Here is a 22,875-nt window from a genome sequence, read left to right on the forward strand (position 1 = left end):
TCTTCAAAAGTAACTGTCAGAGTAGCTGGAATTATGGGTTTAGTGTTTTATCTTCATGATATTAAATTGGTTTTTTTTTAATTGTTCCTCTCTCCATTTTATTTGTTTTTAATTTTATGAGCAGCTGCCTGCAAGAGCCTATGTGTTACGCATGCTAGCTACAAATATCTAGAAGAAATATATGAATAAGAAGGATCAAAGGACTGTAAATTGCCCTGAATGTACTTTGTACCAAAATTGCATGCTCAATCTGAACTGAGTATTTCCCCTCAAAATAATGCAAATGTAGCATTCTAAAGAAACCAAAATTATTACCAAAAGTTTTTTAATTCAGTAAAGTGAGTCATTACTGTGGGATGTGTTTGCTCCAAAGGGCCTGGAGAAGATTCTAATCTCTTTGGCACCGGTATAAATTTAAGCATGCCACAAGTTGGATATATAACATTCTTTCCAGCACTGCTATGTTTATTATACCTCTATGACTGTTTCATATCTTGGTATTACTGACAGCAGAACTAATGCCGAAATAACTTCTTTTTGAAAGTAGAATTAACAGTACTGCATTTGGCACTATACCTTGCTGTCCTGGGTATGTCCATCATCATATATCACATAAAGTGTGCTCTAGATGACAAAAGCTTGTGATTTAATAAATATTTGTGTGTTGCTCCAACAGATGACCCAGTCAACCTCTGGAAAAAAAGGTTGTGTGAATATCCAGACCTCTTGGTTATTGAATATAAGTCCAATTAGTCATGGATGAGACTATTTAACAAAGCAGACTGCACTTCACCCTTTCCAACCAGTCTTGTTCATTTCTACCAGCATCTGTCGTGGTCAATCCTCTGTAGGGCCGTTTTCGCACTTAGCGTTTGCTCCCCTTTTTCCGCGGCGCAATTATGTCCAGATCATTTTTCTCGTTTTCCCACTAGTGACTCTTTGCGGAGTCGCCTTCCCTGAAGCCCCGGCTCAAATCGTTTTCCCACTGGCATCGGCTTGAGTCCGATGCCCTGTCAATCATTTTTTTTTTAAGCGCAAGTCTGGTTGCGTAATGACGTACTAACGTACTAACGTAACATCGAGCTGCTGCCTCCCCTTCTTTTCGTGGACAAACCGCATCACGTGTGCTGCTGCTGCTTATGGATTGGCTGCAGCTGTAGAATCCTCCACAGCCCTTCATGTATTAACAGAAGCATTCACAGTGGAGAATCCTAGCACTAGATTCCCCCCCCCCAAATTCTGAAGCACTAGATCCCCCCCCCCAAATTTCCTCCGCTCTCTTTCCCCTCCCCGGCTGGCGCTTGCAACGGGGACCTGACTGATTCCTGCTGCCAGAGCTCCCCCCCCCCCGCTCCATTCTCTCCTTCCCCTTCTGTGGCGCGTGTGAGGAGCTCGCTCGCGTCTACTTTCTAACCGAGCGGAATGTAGCCAGGGAGAAGAATGCAGGACTCCAACTTCCCATTTTATACATGGCGATTTTGTGCAGGTCCAGAAATCCTGGTGGCACAGCTGAGGGAGGCATTCCCTTCTTAAAACACACACACATGGACGCTTTGGCCCGCACCGGCACTACATTCCCCCCCCCCCAGCAATGGTCGTTTTCGCATTATCGAGATAACGCAACAGCGGAATAACGCAACTAAAGTCAATAATGAAAAAAAAATCTAACGAAACCAATCGAAGTGCCAATTGAGGCTATTCCAGGAGGTTTTTTTTTTTTTTTCTATTTGTTAATTTCGAAATATCGCTATTACGCAAAACTGTGAAGTTTAAAAAAAAAAATGGCCGTGCCAGCACTTTGGGGAAGCGCCGCGAAATGCTGATGATTGGCCAAGCGGGTGGATGGGGTGGGAGGACGGAAAGGGAGCGGGTGACGCCCCCAAAGCAGTCGATCCGGCGTGGATGGATTTCGCACAGGAAACTCCGCTGAGTGGATCCGGAGTGGATCCGGAGGTTTTCGGAAACTCCGGCAACTTGCTGAAAAACATACTCCGGCGTAAAATCCCTGAAGCGCCGGAGCAAAGCGCAGCGCCGGAGCAACATGTGCGAAATCCAAGAGAAGATCCGGAGGTAAATGGGGCGCTACGCCGGAGCAAACGCTAGTGCGAAAACGGCCTATGTGATGCGCTAGTTCTGAGGGTCAAAATCTCTGCTTACTAGGCTTTTTCTTGAAGATGTTAAAGTAACCTTCTATCACTATGGGATTTAAAAACTGAGGAAACTTCCTTAAGACAAGGTTCTAGGATTCAGTCCTCTTGATTTACATTATAAAAAAGCTTCTGTAACTTTACATTTCTTCAAAATCTCAGCAGCAGTAGTACAAAGTGCACATTTTAATATTTTCCATATGCAGTATGCTAAACAAACCTTGGCTCTATTCTTTGTAGAACTGCTGACAACGTTAATTGTGTTTAAGCTACAACCACGTTTTTTAATTTACATTCTTTGTTCAGATGACTTTCATTTAAAAGACCTTGAGGTTTAAGGCTAGTCCATCACTTTTTCCAGTAACGAAAACACACAGCCTTTTCTGTGTGCTGTTTCTTCCCTCCTTTGTACTGCTGATTCAGTAGCTCCATTTGCTGGAACACATTAAATGGTATGTTGCGGGGCATAATTTTGTAATAAAATTTCAGACTTTCCTTTATTCTAGTCTATAGTGACCAGAGCCAACAGTACTTGTACTACTTTACCTGAATGCATAACAACATCCCTATTACATAAGGGAGAATAACCTGAAGCCACTGAGAAATCTCTAATTTGTGTGATGCAATAAGAATTGTGAAGTCATTTGATCCCTCATGGATTCTATATTAAATAAATTAGTATAAGCCCTGTGTTTCTGCCATTATATGTTCTGTGATGAGAAGGTACATGATCTAAGCAGTCCAGAGTTTTTCAGTTACCCAAATATATATTGTGTCCAGTACAGAACTAAGTACATGTAAGGTCACTAAAATAAAAGGTTAAATGATGGCTATGCCAGCTTTGTGGCCTTAGGTCTTTCATTAGGGGTCTCAGTTTTGGTGGAGAGGACCATGCTGAGAAGGTTCCAGAAGCTGATAGACCAGTTACAGTTAAATATGATCCAATACAATCCCCAAAGTGCCCTGCCTAAGTTTTAATCCTGTAGTCATTGGTCCTTCCTCACCCAAAGAGTAATTTAACAAACGTGGAATTCACTGCTGCAGGAAGTGATGGCAGCTACAAGCATAGACAACTTCAAGAGGGGGTAGGATAAACATATGGAGAAGAGGTCCATCAGTGGCTATTAGCCACAAGGCATAGATGGAACATATGAAGCTGCCTTATACTGAATCAGACCCTCAGTCCATCAAAGTCAGTATTGTCAACTCAGACTGGCAGCAGCTCTCCAAGGTCTCAAGCTGAGGTTTTTCACACCTACTTCCTGGACCCTTTTTAGTTGGAGATGCCAGGGATTGAAACTGGGACCTTCTGCTTACCAAACAGATGCTCTACCACTGAGCCACCATCCCAGGAACACTATGGAGTAGTAATGTTCTGTATTCTAGGTGCTGTGGGGGGAGCAACAGTGGGAAGGCTTCTGGAGTTCTGGCCCCACTGGTGGACCTCCTGATGGCTCCTGGGTTTTGACCAGTGTTAGACTGGATGGGCCTGATCCAACATGGCTTCTCTTATGTTCTTTTTAGCATATTGATTGGAATAGGGAACATCCATCAGGGAAGCTGAAGATGACCAAAAGAGCTAGTGATCCCAGTCGCTTGGGGCACCAAAGTGGGAAGTTTGTGCCAGTTGTCACCTTCCAGACTCATGCTACTGCTGTCTCTCAATCACACCAAATGAGCCAAGCCTCTCTTCCTTCTATCGGCTGAAGCTCATCCTGAAGAAAAGAAAGAGTCAGAGCTTTCTTTGCCCAGTTCCCTGGATCCCATGGGATAGATACAAAGAAAGCACCTTTAAGACCAACAAGTGCTAATGTTTTAGGCACGTTTTAAGTTTTTATATATATACATATTTAATTGTGTTTGTCTGTGTCCTTTGTAAAGTTTATATCTCTGCTACTTGATCTTAAATAGATATATACATGGCCTGGCCCAACCTGACGTGGCCCGCCTCAACAAGGCCTCATTTATGTCAGATCCATCCTTCATAACAAATGAGTTCAACACCCCTGACTTAGTAGTTGGTCCTTCTGTCTAGAGATGCCAGGGACTAAACCTTGGACCTTCTGTATGTCAAGCAGATGCTCTACCACTGAGTCGCAGCCCATTCCAGTTTCAAAACTTCAGGGATTTGTTACTGAGTTAAATATAGTCCAATACAGATAAAATACATAGCACATTCTATAAAAAAGTGAAGAAAAGGCACAAGCAGAGGAAAAAAATATTTTAGAAGGCAGATACAGACTGAAGAGGATGTATTCTCCTATTAAATTAGTTTGAGCAGATAACTTGGTTTGGCTATTCATTACTTGTGAGAAGCTAGGAAAACAATTCCAGACTTTGGCATTTACTTGATGTTTCTAAAATCAGAGGAATATCCATTTAAACTCTCAGCTTGCTATGATGTAACCAAACCATGGAAAAAATAATGAATTTTCAAACAAAGTGAAATGTTTGGTTGGACCAAACATTTTCCATTTCCTCAGCTGCAGCAATAACAAGGTGTATATTCTGAAGTGCCTGTCATGCCCCTTTTAAATCCAGCCATGTAGTGGGATGAATCAGTTGCCTTGACTTGTTTACTAATTTTGTGTGTGTGTGTGTGTGTGGGATTGAGTTCAGGAATCTTACTGGGTTTTCTTCCCATTTTATTAAGCAGACGTTGGCATTTTAAAAGCATCACACAGTGTAGCTAGGCAAACATACAGTAATACCTATTCTGCAGTTCATAGTGTTGTTGTTAGTCTGGATTCTCAGTTGTTTGATTTGCTTGTAATTTAATTAGCTTTAAACGGCTTTTTTGTAGCAGGAACTCCTTTGCATATTAGGCTACACCCCCCCTGATGTAGCCAATCCTCCAAGAGCTTACAGGACTATTTTTATTGTAAGCTCTTGAAGGATTGGCTACATCAAGGGGATGTAGCCGAATATGCAAAAGAGTTCCTGCTACAAAAAAAGCCCTGGCTTTAAAGTTTCACTTTAACTATAGTTAGACCCACTGTAGTGTAAACATAATTGAGATGTATTATGAAAGAGATTTTTTTTCACATATGAATGGCATTCTGCTTGTACATGTAACAGCTGAGTGGTCAGGCAACAGAATCTTATAGGAAACAATCGCTGATGTGGATTTTCCAGCTGCTCTGCATATACTCAGTAGAGTAAGTTAACCTGTGGGCAACCATTTCATACCTTTTTTCAAACAATGATGGCACCATTCAACAAGACAGTGCAGATAACTAGCTCACCGAGTGGTCATCTGCACACTCAGATAGGTCAGTGACCACCTAGTAAATATCCATCAGCATTCATTCATTGTCAAGCTGTACAAAGGGGAGACCTATTAGTGACTTCACATCAGGCTTAGCAGAGAGCCAGCCAGCCTGAGGGTTTGGAGCATCCTTGATAACAAATCCCTCTGTGTTTCCTCTTCAGTCACAGCTTTTGTTGTTCAACTAAAGCCATCACCCTACCTTTCTCTCACGCCTGCTGCCACTATGCAGCCCTTTCCCTATGTCTGAGCAAAATAATGATATACACAACCTTACAATCTGTCTTCAGTGTTCAGCCAGTAATTTTTAGGTAGGTTGTACTAGAATCATAAAAAAGTAATTGATAGTTGATCGTCATTAGTAGTTTCTCAGTAATAGAACACATCATTTCAGTAACAGGAGCATAGCTGAGAAAAATCCCAAACTTATGATTTCTCTGCTTTGCAATGTCAGGATCTTTTGCAAAAGAGGAGGAGTTGTTCAGTGATGATGTACTGTGGTGACTTGAAGCTTCACCTCAGATTGTATTCTTCTCTGTAGATGGAAGAATTTCACTAAACACAGGCTGCCTCATTAAACTGTAGCAATGAGGAAAAGCTGTACCTGGTGGAATTTTTTCTTCAATGCAAAGTGTAAGACACTTTCAGATCTGGCACCACTATTCAGATAAGATTTTGCATGTTTCATAAAAATGACTTTTGTTTGGTACAGCTGTTTGTGTTACTAAATCAAAACACATGGTTCATATTATTGGAACTCTTTACTCTGGGTCTCTCCAATATGGATTGAAGATACTTGATTGTCATCTCCCTAAAGTATAAAAGCATTCAAAGTTGAATGATAAATTTTTCACCTTGGATGTGAAATTTTTTTCCATTCTGCCAGGAAATCCTAACTACTTAGAATTGCAGGTGCCCCTCGTGTGCCTTCCAGGCCTCCGTCCAACGCCTTCTGAATGACATGCTGAAAAACAAACATGAAGCCATTTGAAGCTTCAAAAATCTGAAGTATCCAGCACCTGCAAGTTTGTCCATAAATTGGCAATTTGCCTTCAAAGGAACTGCCAGCTAGAAAAAGACTATTCTTATTTTTCTCCTTCTGGTTCTTGTGCTGCCTTTTCACCATAAGTTTGGTTCCCTGTTGGCAGGAGATTTATTCTGAGAAGACAACTGTAGAAACCATATGGCAGTCAAGGTTTCACAGTTGCCATTTTCCCTTCACTTTTCTTGGTCACCGCAGTTACTAACCATTGGTTGCTTTTTTAATTCAATGCATTTATTTTAATCTCTTTATTTTGAAGCATGTAGGCAGCTCACACTACAATAACATTAAAATGTAATGTTAATTTAACATTAAAATTTTAACATTTAAAAAAATAAAATGAAATATTAGCAGATCTGCCTCAGCAGAAACCAATGAGGAAAAAAACAGACATGTGGTAGCCATTTCTGTATTCCAAATGGAAGGAGAATCTATAAGATCATGTCTCCATTGTATTTCAAAGTAACATCCTAAATTTCTCACAGCATTTTAACTTCTTTTCCCCTTTGATCAAAAATGAGTCCTTTTCACACATTATAAACTTCCTTTTTTGAAAACTAGCCAAATATCGAACTGTGGGGTGTGTGAAAATCATTCACGACAGCAGTTTGAACATCAGATCCTGTAATGCTTGTTACTGTAGTGCCCATTTAGCTATTATAGCCTCGGATCACTTCATTCTCTCATTTCATGATGTGATTGAAGGTGCAGCTAGACAAATAATGAAAGCTCCCCAATAATTAGGAACTTCCAAGTTCTTTCTGTTTGATGTCCAGATTGCCAGTCAAATAAACCGTAGCACAGTTATGTCTGGAATTAACAAGTGGATAGTTTTAGTTCCCTGCCAAGCACACTGACCTGAGCGCAAGCCAAGAAATGAACAAGAGGTGGCATGAGGGCCACTTTGCCTTTTCCAGGCAGGCTGTCATTCTATAGAAAGAGGAATTTGACTTTACAGTGTAAAAACTTAACAGGAATATATGAAAGTGGTCCTGGAATGTGAAGAATTCACATACAGGGAAAGGTGGTGTTTTTAGGGTAACAATCTTGACTCACTCAGAGCACAAATCTCTGGCCATCTAGAGAAGTACTGAATACATATTTTATATAGTGTGCTCTGCACACACAGCATTGTGAAAGGCACTTGGGGGTGATTGCTGCAAATTTTTAATGTACCTTATTTTAAGATACATATTTCTTTCCTTCCCCATGCTTTAGAGAAAAATGGAAGGTTGCTTTTGAAAACAAAAGTTTTGGAGTTCCTCTTGTGTTTCTGCACTGGATGTCAATTCTGTGATCTGGTTCTTATGTCAATCAACAGTTTCTTTTGTGTGACTGCAATTAATATATGCAATGTATTCATTATCTCTTGTTCCAGATATTAATTTTTAATAGATTACTATATATAAAAATATTTTGTGGAAACTAGGGCTTTGGAAAGCTGAATATTTTAATTTAGGCCTAGATTTAATCTCCCGTGTTCTCTTGAAGGACTTAGGGCTGTGATGGTATGCATCAGATACCACTATGCAAGAACAAAAGCATATCTTGTACTTTAACTAATAATGAATTACTGGAAGAGCTTTTGAGCAAACTATTGGCAGATGCTACATTCAACCTTAATATTATTTTCACCACAGGTTGGGTTTTTTTGCTTGTCCTCTGTAAAATCCCACATCTGGACTCATCAACTCCTTTCTCTTTATACCTACCCTGAAACTGCCTCTTACATAATCATCCTGTTCTGAGTTAGGGTTTTTTGCCCTGGTAGGGAGCAGCAGCACTTTTCTCTGGGTTCCAAACTCATGTCACTTAAGCGTTGTTTCTGATCAGAACTGGGCCATTAGTTCATTGGAACACCTTAGGTGTGCCCTTTATTGTATTTCCACAAGGAAGCCTATTGTAAAGCTAATAGGTTACCCCTTTAGCCACAGAGCCAAAGAGATGCCCATCACACAACCCATACAAAAATACAAAACAAAACCCTAAGTGAGTTTTCCATTTTGTTTGTTTCCTTTGTTTCCTACAGCTGCAAACCATACTGAACACTAGTCCCTTTTAAGAGGAACCCAGCAGCAGTATAGTGGGATCTACTGCTGTTGTGCCAGAGGTGCACCCAAAAGCCAAGGTTCCAAATTAGGAGAGAACAGCTCAGGACACTCAAAGCCATTTTTTTTGTGTTTACTAACTGAAGAGGACTGCATCCTATCCCACCACAAAAAAAAATCCTCACCATATTTAGCTTATTTTTGTTTTTTTGTATAATTGGGTGGTGGGGTGTGTCTGCACCTGGAATCTCAGGTGACTGCCTTTACTGGAGGCCTGTAAGTTATTCAGAGAGGTGGCCCTGTCTCACTGGGAATTTCAAGGAAGTCTCTCATCAAAGTACTAAGCACAGTTAGCTTAGCTTCCGAGATCAGGCTTGCCTGGGCTATTCAGGTCAAGGCCAAGTGCACCTTTGTTTTTTTCTGAATGGGTCAAGTCTAATCTTTCCCCGTTCAATTTATCTTCTCACTGTACTCCATAGTGATAGCCACAGGAATAAACAGCTTTAAAAGAGGGTTAGATAGATTCACGGAGGACAGTTCTACTAGCCATGGTGACTGAGGGGAACCCCCACATTCAGAGGCACTAGGTCTCTGAATTCGAGAGCCAAGGCAACACCAAGGAAGGCCTCAGCCTCTGTGACCTATTGTTGGCCATCCAGAAGAACTGATTGGCCACTTTGTGAGACAGGATGCTGAACTAGACGGACCATTGGTGTGATCTAGCAGGGCTCTTCTTAGGTTCATAGGCCAAGCTATCTGCTTCTCTCTACACCAGTTCAGAGCTGCAAATACCTCTGTTTCCCCTGAATTTTCTTAGCTATAGCAGCCATTTTTCTGCTACTCTGTTTCTCTGCATTCCACTTCTCAGTTCCTTTTTCTGCCTTTAATCTGTTTTTGGTGTTTCTTTCCCATTCCACCAACTTCTGCTCACTAGTTTCAGCAGCATCTCTCCTAGCTATTCATTCCAGTGTGAGAGTCTTGGATGCAAATGGAGATGCAGTATGGTTGGCTGGTGACAAGAAGTTGGGGAAACAAGCACCAGCTCTACCATGCACTTCTGAATGTAGGAGGGCCAAAGCAGGTTTAATTTGCATTTCTCTGTCTCCACTCAACTTCACAGCTTCAGGATTCATATTTATTATCTTTGATCTAATTTATTTTCACACAAACTCTAGCATTGTTCCTCTTTTGTCCCCTTTCTTTTAAATAGAACAAGTATCCTAACATTGTAGCACTACCTGAAGGGTTATCTGGAGATTGCATGATTTTGAAGAACTCTGAACTTCCGGGGTAAGGCAACCTTGACACATTGATGCAAGACATGAGTAAGATGTCAAATCAAAAATAGTATTATATTGCAGCTGACATCTAGACAGAATAGATGGTAGCTCTTCAGTACAAAAAAGTATCATTTTTATTATTTATTGCCCTTGGAAATTATCTGCAAAATGGATTCTAATATGATATACTCTCAAATCAAGTAGGGATATTTAAGTTGAAAGACTGAATCTTAATTGCTGGTTACATGCCCTAATCCTGCACATTTAACAGCCTCAGCCATGGTGTAGTGGTTACATGTTGTACAACCAAGGTTCAGATCCCCATACAGCCATGAAGGTTATTCTTATTGGGAACCTTGAAACAGTCATGGTCCCTCAGTCTAATCTTCCTCACAAGGCTGCTGTAAAATAAAATGGAGGAAGAAAAAAAATCATTTATGCCATCCTGGCCTCTCTGGAGGAAAGGTGGCAAAACAATTAAAAAATCATCTCATATTCCCAGATAAGCAAAGTTTTCCTAGAAGCAAGCTGCAATCCCTGCCCTCCACCCACCAGCCATACACCAGCATTCTTTCCTAGAGGCAGAAAACAGACATCCTCTAAGCTTCAGACAGTATGACAGCATTTTTTCAAACTAGGAAGACAGATGAGAAAAGTTTAACACAACTCTCTCACTCCCAAGCTCTTCAGTGCCCCCAATTGCTCTATAGTAGGCAGAATGCACTTCCCTTATCTAGAGTCAAAAGTCAGTTTGGCTGTCTTAATTTCAAAGTAGTTAGAAGCCAGAGCCCAGAAATCCACACCACTCTGGGATTGTGACAGGAGTAAAGGGGGCTCTCTAAAGGCAAAGGCTGGCCTTACTTCCATAACAAACCTCTCTTTCCAGACAAAAAGAAAAACAAGAGACCTCTATTGCCATGAAGGACATTTCATGATGACAGATCAAAAGCTCAAGCTTTCTAATAGTATGATCACTCTTAAGTGACCAGTCTAATTTTTGCAACAGTTAAGAAAAATTGTGCTGTTATTTATGATTGTGAATGAAACTAGACTTACTGAATTTTGCAATGAAAAGCCTGCATTTTAATCTGTGCCCTTAATAGGATTGTATGCTAAACTGACCCTGCACAGCAGTTTTTCCTCCAGATGGTAACTTCACTACTTCCTTGAAACTTAAAGACAGAGTGGCAGAGAGGGATAATTAGAAAATCAAGATACTCAGACAAATCCTTCATATAGCTGTGTTGCAGAAAGAGAGGAAAACTTCAAAATATTTTGAAGCAGTAGCAGTGAATCCAATCCTTCTAGCCTAATTAAGAATGCTACTTTAGCCCTCTAACTTTTAACACTTTTTGCCTTTTAGATTTGAGCTAATGATTGTTTGGAAGATACAAATAGACAAAGATGGAAAAGCTGTACCTGTTCTGGATTTCCTAAGTAAGATCCCAATGCCAGGTGTGTATGTTTCCTCATATCACAACCATTTAATCAATATACCATCATACTATGCTAAAGGTTCCTTTAATCAGGAGACTGATATCCCACTGATGATAGCATGGGAAATATCCTATACCCAAGGCGTCTCATTTCAAGAAGAAATTAGTTGGGGTGTGTGTTAATGTTCAAAGCTGAATAGAAGTCTTGTTAGGACTGAAAGAACAGCTATCCCATCTCTTCCTCTGCTCCCTCCTTCCCTGACTGGATTTTAAAAAAAGTGTGCTCTAGTAGGTGGTGGCGGCCACAAGCATGGCCACCTTCAAGAGGGGGTTGGATAAAAATATGGAGCAGAGGTCCATCAGTGGCTATTAGCCACAGTGTGTGTGTGTGTGTGTATGTGTCTATATATATATATATATTTGGCTGCTGTGTGACACAGAATGTTGGACTGGATGGGCCATTGGCCTGATCTAACATGGCTTCTCTTATGTTCTTAGTAATGTGCAATTTCATGTCCCCAGCAAGTGTGTGTGCACTTGTTAGTTTAGTAAATGAAAACAGCTGTTGTATATATGCAGGATGAAAAATGTTTTCTTCCTGAAAACCCAGACATTTTAAATATTAGTGAAGCTCATGATAAGCAGGTATTGAGGACTGCAATGTTAGTCTATTTAAAATAATTAGAAATTGAAGTTTATCACTGTAATTCTTTTCCACCCCCTGCAGTTCTGGAAAACAAGACATTTGCATCAGATATGCCGTACTGGTTCAGAAGCTTGTTACATGTATTTGGAATAGAAGCTTCCATTGAAGCAGTGATCAAGTTGCTTTGCAGCGGTAAATGAATACTGGGATAATGACAAATTATGCATCTATAGTTTTATTGAATATAAACATTAAGTTATTTTCCATTTAGAAACCATACCCATAAAACATGCTATCTGTACAATTATGGCACATTTATATATAAATTGTCATGACAAATAAATACAGCCTTTTAAATACAAAATGCCAAATAAAATAGATAGAAGTCGAGTGAGTTTCAGTCAAAAATTTATCTCTGAATCAATGTACCAAAGTGGTTTTCTTCCTGTCCATAGTATTTCCTGGAACCTCTTAAAATCTACCTGATAAATTCAAGTCTATAAAAGTGGCAGTTTCAGTTCACAGCTGTGTATGTAACAGTGATTTTTTGAAAGACAGTGATACTGCAAATCACAAGTTTCTAATGAAATCAAGGTTAAAATAATAAGTGATCCAACACAGTAGCACAACTATACCTTCTCCCATGGCCTGTGATTGAAGGCAAATACTATGTGTTTAACATACCTCTTTTAAAAAACAATTGCAATTTTACAGTGGATCAATAAACATAAAAGGTACAATGTACAGAATGCAGTGTGTTTTGTCTCAGGAGAACTGTCCATAAAAGACAGCTAGCCAAAGCACTGACCCCTCCCCCAAATGCTCTACCCTCGTCTCCAGGCTCAGATCTGCTAGGTAATCCTTATTTCACAAATTTAGCTCCTATGTAGCCATGTCATGTTTCCCATTGCTCTTTAAAGTGCTACAGTAATCACTGCATTAAGCAAACTGTGTTTTTCAAACACTTGCACCCTAAAAATAGCATATTAACTCACTTAGCGCTCTATCCTAAGATGATTATACGTAAAGTTTGCCCTACTTCTGACCATCTATGTTTTTCATCTGGAATATGAATTTAGTGCACAGCACTGTCATTATGCACAGCACCCAAATATTTCATTTCCTTGTTCTGTCTGACTAAGGGAAAGACAGGACAGGCAGTCTTCTCAAACAAGCTTTACAGATTAAGACACAGCCTTACTCAAATAATATAGCCTCTGAATACTATGGCTATTCTCATAGATAGCTAATAAATGGAATTAGCCTACCAATAGATAAGTGATGGTTTACTGGCTTCAACCCAATCCTGCAGTTGTATTTCAGAGATGTCCCCTAAACTGCATTTAGGCTATTTGACAGCTAGTCAATTCAGATCTACAGTCCCTTCAATCAGTTTTTATAATTAAATGGGACAAGAAGCAAAATAAGACAACATATGAGAACTGATGGGGGAGCCACAAAATATTATTAAATATACTATTATGAAAGGTGTTAAAATGACCTACATTCTGAATTGCCACTATATTTCACATTACTGTAGCAGCTTCTGGATGTCCAGGAAATATATATGTGGACAGAGACAGATATGGAGGAAAGTCAGATCCATGTTGACATGAAAACTTTATAACACATCTGCCACTAAAGACTGAGTCTGAAACAGATGCTTAATCTGGATTGTTCTTGATCTGACTGGCTGTAGCAGCTTTAAATCTGAAGTTGCCCCATGATAGAGTCTCTCACCTACTTGCCAGACAATAGGTTTTCCTATTCCACAATAATGGAATTTCAAAGATTCAGCAGAACAGAAACATTCCTACAGGCACCACAAGCACAGCCTCCTGTCACTGTACAGCAGCAAGGACTCTCCACCTAGTGCAGAAAGAAGCTTAGCAAATGCACCCTACACTGTGCCAAACCTGAGGCATGTTTTCCTATTGTGGTACACAAGATATGGCAAAGGGTGGTTATAAGTTATACACAGGTACTTCTATAGAAACACATCCCTTAGTGCCTATTTAAGAAGAGGTAAGTTTCAATACACAGAGCTTACTCCATGTTATGCTTGACTACAACTGAGGTTCCCAGAGGTTTTTAATGCCTAAAAGAAATCTTTAAGGGAACTACAAATAGAGGAAGAACAAGCCTATCACTCAGAAAGATTAAAAGCCAGCATTTACAGTAAAGACTTGCTATACTGGGATGGTACGTCAGTGAGAAGTGCATATTTTGGGGGGATTTAAAAAACACTCAAAAGTTCTAGGGTGGCTTAGTTAGCAAACTTGCTGAAATTTTAACAGCAACATCTATTGTATAAGAGCTAAGATTTAGCTGATTTCTCTAAGTAATGAAATCAAGATCACTTTCCTCCATACTCATAAATAAATGGTCTCTTGTTTTGTAAGGGTATTTGCAATCACTTTCCAGACCAGCCACCACTGCCATCAGTTTGGTTGCTTTCTAGAGGGTAGTTTTCTCACAAGCCAATGAAAAATATTTTTGCTAATGTGCCAGCTGCAGCATAGGCAGCACCTCATGTCCACTCACATACAGCTGTTCAGAGATAAAGCAGCAGCAGCATGTCTCCCAGAAACTCTGGCTCCCTACACTGAATTTGCAAGTAGAAAGCATTCACCTCTGTGCTTTATAGTTGTCATTTAGTTAAACCATCACTGCTCCCCCAGTATCAGTGGATGTAGGGTATGGCACACATCTTGTTTCATGATGAATGCATTCCTTCAAGGTTACATATTGAAAAGGTGGATTTAGTGGTATTCTGTGTTTCTGAAAGGCATACAAGTTTAAAGCACAAATGAAACCAAAACAAAACCAATGTAACTTAATCCTTCCTCTCTGTGCTAAATGAAATTAGACAGTTACATTTTGTGGAGAACTAGTGTGCAGTTTTCATTCTCCTTCAAGAGACTGGACATCACAGAGTCATCTTTGGTCTGTGTGTTTTTCAAATAATAATTTACTATCTTCCCATCCAATCTGTACTGATGGTGAATGCTTTCATATGGCTTAAGATCTAAATCCAAAACGGAGAGTGAAAAGGTGAATCTTGATTTCGATGTTGGAACCATCAGTCTCTGCTCAGAACTGTAAATCAAAAGAAGATCAAATTTAGTAAAACAAGTTATTTATCCCTCCTCCCTCCTTATGCAATCCAACATTAGTGTTCATCTGTTCTACATGATAAAAAAACTACCCATTACCTAATCATAAACCATACAGATTTCAGCTGATGCTGCATTTGTCAAGCAATTGTGGTCTTAAGGAAAATCCAAGATGTGGTACAAAAAACATTTTTTGCTTATTTCGCTCCTTTCCCTGTAAGTTTCCATTCAATTTATGCCAAACCTCCCTAAATTACTATACCACCAGTACTGCTATGTGAATGAATTACACTAAAACATTGGCCATCTGTTTTGCTCTAAGTTACTAGTTAAATTTCTTCCTACATTGTACCCCATCTTCTAAAAAACAGAAAAACTAAGAACAGCTACCATCACTTCTTTTAACCAAGATGTGTATGTTTTAACCTGAACAAATAACATCCCGGACAGGAGTTGATATATCAACACATGTTCGTTGTACACTCTCTCCTGTATTATATAGGGGATAAATGGTCAGAGAAAGAAGCTTCTAGGATTACTTTAACATATTTATCTCCCACTATGGGTTCTACACCTCTACAATGGCGTTTCCTAATAGCAGCGTCGTGACCTGGCACCAGGCCACGGAGCCCTCAACACCGGGCCGCGGGGCCTCCCATCCCTTGGCTGCCCCCCACCTCCCCCCACATCGCACCCCTCCATGCCTCTTTCTCCCTCCCTTCCCCACCACAGGCAAGTCAATGTCATGCTGAGTAAAGCCCCCCCCCCACGGCCTGACATCCAGGAAGTGCCAGTGAGGGAGGAGCCACGTGCCCTTTTCAGCCGTGGACTGTTCAAGCAACTGCCAGCTTGGCCCAGTATGGAGTGAGCTCCGTGCCAATTTCCTGATGATCGGGCCATCGGTCGGGGGGGGGGGATACAGCATGAAATTGACCTGCCTGCGGTGGGGAAGGGAGGGAGGAGGTGCAGAGGGGTGCAATGCCACACAGGGGGGGCACGATGCAGGTGGGGTTGGCCAGAGGGGGGGAAGCCCTACAGCACAGAGTTGAGGCCTCCATGGCCCCATTTCCCACCGATCAGGCCTGGGGAGGCTTTACAGCCTGAAATTGACTTGCGCTGGGGAAAAGAGGGAGGCGGCAGCAGGAGAGTCAGATGCGCGGCAAGAGTAAGCAGTTTTAAAGGTGAGGTGCTCCCATCTTGTTTCTTTCAGTTTTTCTTTCCTTTCTTTTCTCTTCCTTTTGTTCTTCCTTTCTTTTACTCCTTCCCTCCCTTTTCCTTCCTTCCTATTTCCTTTCTCTTTTTTTCTATATTTGTTTCCAACTCTCCCCCCTCTCTTTCTTTCTGTCAGTCTTTTCCCCTGTCTCGCTCCTTCCTTCTCTCCTTCCTTGCCATTGCTAATCTGAGTAGACCTGGTGGGGGTGGGGAGAGAAGCTTGAAATGCCCTGCCCTTTCATGTTTTCCCAGGCTAGCATTTTATATTTTTAGTTTTCTGCTGTGTGGTCCTTGTGCTTTTTCTTAATGTTTTATTTTTAAAATTGCATTGCAACATCACACTATTCTCCTACCTTTCCTAAACAAAATATTGCAAGGGTTTTAGGCTTGTTTGTACATCATTTCCTGTCTCCTGGCTCCACCCCCAAATTTTTGTGGGCCATGAAGAAGTGTAAAAATAACCGGACCGAGGGGGGGGGGAGGGTTTGGAAACCCTGCTCTACACCATTAAGCATTTCATCCACGCAGGTAATTTTGGCACTGATTAACCACCACACAGGTGATGGTTGCCTCTTCAGGAGATACATCTACTCCTGTTCTTTTACTGGCATGAGAGCAATGCCCATTTTACAGTAAACATGTAAAAGCATTTTTAGATTGAGAGAAGCAAAGATGGTAGAGATTGCTGTGAGAATTCCATTATACATTTCTCCAGAGTATAATAATGAACTTAGTACAGCTCAAAGTGTCATCCTATAAAATGATTTTTAAAAACTAGATACTTGCTGGCAACATTTATTACTTTCCTAGCTGGCTGACAGTGTAGAAAACATACTGCTTATCAGTGGGTGATCAATGCTGACAGAGCAAGGGGCAAAGTAAATGTGAGTGTCCCCCAATGAAGTGATGGTTGATGTAACCAGACAATAATCATGCTTACCTTCACAAAGAGCCCTCTGCATTACATCAGCTAGGGCTGTAGATGCAGCTTTTAGTCAAAGCTACAATTGCCAAAAAATCATGAACCTAAGCAATACTACTTAAAATGGTGTATATCAAAGAACTGCCAAGCAGTCCAGCACCTGCCCATATGAAACATGCAAAAGATAGAAAAGAAAAGCTATCAGTAAAGCTCTACATGACAGATCCAGATTTCCCTTACCATTCATCCTGTAGACAAGGTGAAAGAGCAATCATAATGGAACAGTCCTTTGCGGTCATTGCAACTCTGTACTGTTGAACCTGTAAAAAGGATTGTGGAAAGAATTTTCTTAACGGATAACTATATAAGGATTGTAAAGAAATCTTTGTATCCACCTGCAAGCCAGTTTCAGTGTAAACGATGCTGTACACAGATTCTCTATGCTGTGGTCATGGTCAGCAGCTTTTTCATAATGACTTCTACTTATCTGCCAATCAGTACCCTACCAGTAACAGTTGCCAGCCACTGCAGACATCTATATATACTGTGATTTACAGAGGTCTCTTCACAATTCTGTAGATGAGCATATGAGAGTCAAAAATTGCTCATGCTACTATCAAATGACCCAGTGAAATATCTTGCCACACAATGTGGTCAAATGACAGGATAATTGATAATATTGGAACTCTACCTTTGTAACATCTACCCCTTGGAAGGTCTACTGCTTCCACAGAAGTAGTGGCAACTACATCCAGGCCTCAGATTCAGTGGGAGCTACAGGAGTGCAGTTCCTGAACCTTTCTGAGAGTTCCTCCTCCTCCTTCTGAGAGTTCCACCTCCTAGTCCATTGAATAGTAATGCAGCTGCATAACAATCCCTGGATGAGCTCCACCACCTATTTTTCTACAGAACGACCCATGACTACATCAATTCAAGTACACATAAAAGTGATATTCATTGCAAGTCCCATTCTTGAATTTTCAATGCGGAAGAGAAGGAAGAAGAAAATGAGTTACATAGAAACATCTTGATTACTTGCAGAAGACTCATTTCCTATTGTGACTTATGACAAGTAAACAAATACCAAGGTCTGTAGTGAAGTTAATCCATACAGTGTTTAGTTTCTCGGGAATTAAAAAAAATTCAATATCAATCTATGCATCATTATTCCACTCTTCCCTTCAGAGGATCATGGAAGTATGCATAGTTCTCCCTCTTGTTTGTCTTTACAATAATGCCTCTAAGGTTGTCAGAAACTAGCTTAATGTCTCACACTGAATTTCAAGGCAGAGTGGGGATTCAAGCCCACTATCCCAGGTCCCAATATAACACCCAACTATACAACATACAATACATACCAAAATAATTACATGCTAAACAATACTAGTGATAAAGGGCAGGTTAGTGCCTTGTGTACAATCTGCTCTAAACAGAGTACTAACCTTTGTGATAAGTTTTCAAACACACATTTACTTATTTAGAAAAGTAGATGTCCAATTATATAACCTAATTAAGAACTATAGACAAGAAGAACCTCCTGGTGATCCTTGACTTAAGAGAGATCCAGCTGTTCTTACCCAGGAGGCCTGGGCCTTTTCAGCTCTGGCCCCTACCTGGTGGAACTCCCTGCCTGCACCCTACAGGACCTGCTACCATTCCATAGGGCTTGCAAGGCAGAAATGTTCTGCCAAGCATTTGGTCATGGACAGTGATGGTTTAGCACTCTCACATCCCAACCCCTCTGTCCCACTGCCTTATACCTTACTTACCCAGGGGGCAAGCGGGTACTGAAAATTGATTTCCATCATGGACAGTATATTGTTTTACTTTGGTTCTATGTATTTTAATGTTGTTTTAATTCTGTATTGTTGTATATTCACTTATGTAAGTTGCTCTTAACCCTGGTTGCAGGCAGGGAAGAACAACAACAACATTTCACCAATATTATATCATTGCCATTTCAAGAAAACGGCTATTCAAATATCAATATTGAATGTAGTTTGTTAGTATTAAACTCTGAGGGTCTTTGGGGAGACTTTAGCTTTTCTGAAGTTACAAGTGCCATATCACTAGTGCATCCAAAAGCACAATTTGATTCTAAAAATGTGAAAATGAAACGTCAGCACTTTTAAAAATAACAATACCTTTCTCAATGCATATTCTACTGTTCCATCATCTTCTATTGAGAGGTCTAGCAGCTTTTCATAGAATGATTCATTATAAGGCCCATCTATCTGTAATCCGCTCCTAATCAAAAACAGACATGGATTAGAGAATAAATCATGTTACGTGAAATCTAGTGTCAAAACTACCTTTAAATCTGCCTCAACCTTGTGTCTATTTCTGTTTCACATTTGATTGCTAAAAGAACTGAGTTTTCACAAGTAAGGCTGTTCTGCCCCCTAGTGGTCTATGTCTAAATCACAAGCCACTAAAAAACAAAGACATGCACAGAATTTGGCATTTTGTATTTAGACACATGGTTACTGCAAGGTAAAAATACAAAAGGCAAGAATAACCTGAGTTTAATTTGTCAAAGACATGTATGCTGGTCCTTTTTAAAACCACAGATATATATATAAGCTTTTAAAGTATTTATCATTAGAGATTTTAAATACACCAAAAGTGAATTGTCAAATTGTTCCCTTCTTCCTCAGCACACTACATCATACCAGCTCAAAGTACAACACTTATAAAATGGGTCTTTGTAATAGCACGAAAACGATGTGAGCAAATTAACAATGTAAGTTTCATTTAAACAACTCTGGTTCTTATCAATGGTTCTTCTAGTCATCTTAAAAAAGAATTACATTTCATTAAAACAGACAATGCTTTTCTTAAAGCAGACGCCTATCCTTATAATGAGCTGTAATTTAAACACATCAGTCATCTCTTCCTTAGATTATTGCAGTATTTCCTTGAGTAAAATTAACTCCTTGAATGATTTCATAACAGACTGGTACAGTCGCACTGAAATTGCCTATAATAAAGTGTTACTTATTACCGTGCTAAAAAAAATTCAAATGCTTAACAACTAGAGTTCAGGGTTTTAAGTGGAAAGCCAATAAACAAGAAACTTTTACAAGTGGATGAGTATTTTGCAACAGGATACAAGAAATGCCATTAACTCTACACACTGTATTACCTCTCTTCAGGAAACTCTTCCAAGTACTGTTCTACTCTGTTGTACAACGGATAAATGCCCTCAATGTCCAGCAAATCCAACATCTGCAACTGAAGCGTTTTGTAGAGCAGGCAATCCCTTGGCAAACCAGAGGTCTCCATTTTATTTTTACCTGAAACAAACATGTTTTCAAAACTTGTTTTAAAATATTATTCTCTGCAATAAAGTGGCAGACTGTGAAATTAGAGCAAGGGTAACAGTCAATGTTTTAAATTTAAATTAAATTTTAAACAGCCAATCTGCATCCAATCCTGCATCTCAACCATGAAAAAAGGAACAAAGACATATCCTTTTGAAGTTTGAAAAGGTATTTCCAAGAGTAGCTAAATCATTTATTGCTGCCCATGATTCACACACAAGATCCAAACCAGAGACTTACACTGTCAAGGCCTTGAATTTATACCCTATTTACAACTGCTCTGTTACAAGATTTTTAGCAGGTTTGGAAAAACTGGTTTCCTTATCTCAAAAAAATTATTCAAAAATAGAGAACAAAGAGAGGCAAACTTTTTTTTAAAGTCATTTGTAGAATCAAGCATTGGACTGGATCCCAAGCAAGGTACCTCAAGCTCACCAACATTCCTTTCCACCCTGCAGCTATTTCCAGGGCCTGAGGGTACATATGGAGGAAGAGGCACACAGGTCAAAACACTACAGGGAGTAAAATCACCCACCACTCTCTTCCAACAGCAGAGCTCCACTCCAAGAGGAAGGAAAGAGCAAAATTACCCTCGGCCGCTTGCTACTGCAGCCTCCCAAACCCATAAGGTTATTATTCCACCTGGGTCCCACAATACCCTGCAAATGAACTGGTCAGAAATGGTCACTGGACAGCCAAGAAGATCAGCCTGATGCTGATGGATCAATGGAGCTAACCCATTGTATAATATGTACACTTTCTACATTGGAGGTTTCTGTTGAAGATTTAATGATCATCTAGCATTCTAATAATTCTTGCACCATAAGCTATTTTCAGTAGAAAATATTGTTAAATTTCACATGATGAAGAACTGGAATGGCCACAACTAGTTTTAAGTATTATACCCCTAGAACAGGGCTCCCCAAAGTGGTGAACATTGTGACACCTACCAGTACTTTTCCTGGTGCCTGCCTAGCTTTTTAGAAAATGGTCTATGGATATCTCCTCAGCAGGAGAGAGTATGGCAAAGGGAACAGCAGTCTGAGAGGGACAGAGAAGGGAGTTTTCCCTCCCTTCATCACAAGACTGAATGCAGAGCATACAGGCAAGAATCAGGTATGATTGCAAGATGAGGGACATATGGCAGGACTTGCTATTAGCTGCCCTCATTCAAATGAAAGGGTTTTCAACAACTACAAAAGCACTCAAAGATCAGAAATACCGCTAAGCACCCAGTGTTCCCTTAGTGTGAGAGTGCATTAACATTTTCATTATTCTTATTTCCCCTTCCCTTTCTTCCTTTGTCTCTTTTATTCCCCACTGTGATTCTTTTGCAAAACAAAGATCAAAGTATCACACTTGGCTCCATTTCATGTGGCAGCCATTTTGGTTTAGCACTCATTACTTCCCAAAATTCCAAAGGTACCTGCAAGCCTCAAAAAGGTTGGGAATCCTTGCCCTATTGTTCTCTTCTGGAAAATCTATAGCACAAGTCATTCCTGACCACTCAATAATACAGAAAATTCAAGAACTTGCATAATGAAATATTTATCCTACTGACCTCAGCTGTCAACAAAACAGCAGTGTGATACAGGGAAGCAGGAAGGCTGCAACAGTGATAATTAACAAGAAGCTGTCCATTTCATTCTGCTTTTATACTCTACATATACACTCTGTTTTAAAATGAGCTTCAGAAAATAGGCTTGGAAATTTAACAACAACAAAGAGGCATACAAAGTGTATGTCTGCATACGTAAAAAAATATATGCTTTGCTACCGAACTTCAGCACTGACAGCACAGCAACTCAAAACAAGAAAAAGCTCATTCTTTCAGTCTGGGAAGTAGAGAACAGTGTTAAGGGGCAAGGAAATTAAGATAAAGTAGCCTCACTTCATCAAAACAGCAAACTTCATCTGAACTTGAGTTCTATATGGGCAGTTCAAAGTCAGAAAGTTCTTACCATTTCTTATAAGCTCTTTAGTGAAAGAACTGGCTTCACAATAACTCCTTCCTTGTGAGGTAGGAACTGTCTTCATATCCCCTGCTTTGCAATCATCTATACTACTCAACAGAGTCATTGTGATTACATGGATTAATTCTTTCAGAATTGTCCTTGTACAATGTGGCCCACTGACCAAGCCATTTGAAGGAAAGAAGAAAGGCTTCAGGAGACGAGCAAGTTCATTCAGGTCAGAAAGCGAGTCATCTTTACAGCCATAAATTAGCTCACCATTCTGTAAAGGAAAGGAGGCAAAGTTGAGTACTTTATTTTAAGTACTATGAGAAATACAGACTTTGCATGTTTCCGGAATGCAGTGTGAGGGATTTCAGTATGAGGAATTTAGACTCAAACCATGCTCAGGTGCAAAGCTCAGAGAACTTTCAGCAACTCACTACAGCCCTGAGCAATCTAACTCACATGCTCACTGCGAGG

The 22,875-nt window shown here is 40.1% G+C and overlaps 2 protein-coding genes across 3 annotated transcripts in view; one reads left to right on the top strand and one right to left on the bottom strand.

Annotated features, from left to right (window-relative positions):
• CENPP (centromere protein P) overlaps nt 1–12,474 on the top strand; it is a 256,588-nt gene extending 244,114 nt beyond the window's left edge. For both annotated transcript variants that reach the window (XM_060239891.1, XM_060239889.1), the window contains exons 7-9: nt 9,716–9,795; nt 11,149–11,240; nt 11,949–12,474. In XM_060239891.1, the coding sequence (XP_060095874.1) occupies nt 9,716–9,795; nt 11,149–11,240; nt 11,949–12,067 (291 nt within the window). In that variant the 3' untranslated portion in view covers nt 12,068–12,474. The remainder of the gene's footprint in view (nt 1–9,715; nt 9,796–11,148; nt 11,241–11,948) is intronic.
• IPPK (inositol-pentakisphosphate 2-kinase) overlaps nt 12,087–22,875 on the bottom strand; it is a 37,969-nt gene continuing 27,180 nt past the window's right edge. The window contains exons 9-13 of the mRNA XM_060239883.1: nt 22,402–22,675; nt 20,263–20,413; nt 19,262–19,364; nt 17,358–17,437; nt 12,087–14,966 (exon numbers count right to left, since the gene is read on the bottom strand). Coding sequence (XP_060095866.1) covers nt 14,741–14,966; nt 17,358–17,437; nt 19,262–19,364; nt 20,263–20,413; nt 22,402–22,675 — 834 coding nt within the window. The 3' untranslated portion in view covers nt 12,087–14,740. The remainder of the gene's footprint in view (nt 14,967–17,357; nt 17,438–19,261; nt 19,365–20,262; nt 20,414–22,401; nt 22,676–22,875) is intronic.

Source organism: Heteronotia binoei, chromosome 5 (genome assembly GCF_032191835.1).
Source record: "Heteronotia binoei isolate CCM8104 ecotype False Entrance Well chromosome 5, APGP_CSIRO_Hbin_v1, whole genome shotgun sequence".
NCBI lineage: Eukaryota > Metazoa > Chordata > Lepidosauria > Squamata > Gekkonidae > Heteronotia > Heteronotia binoei.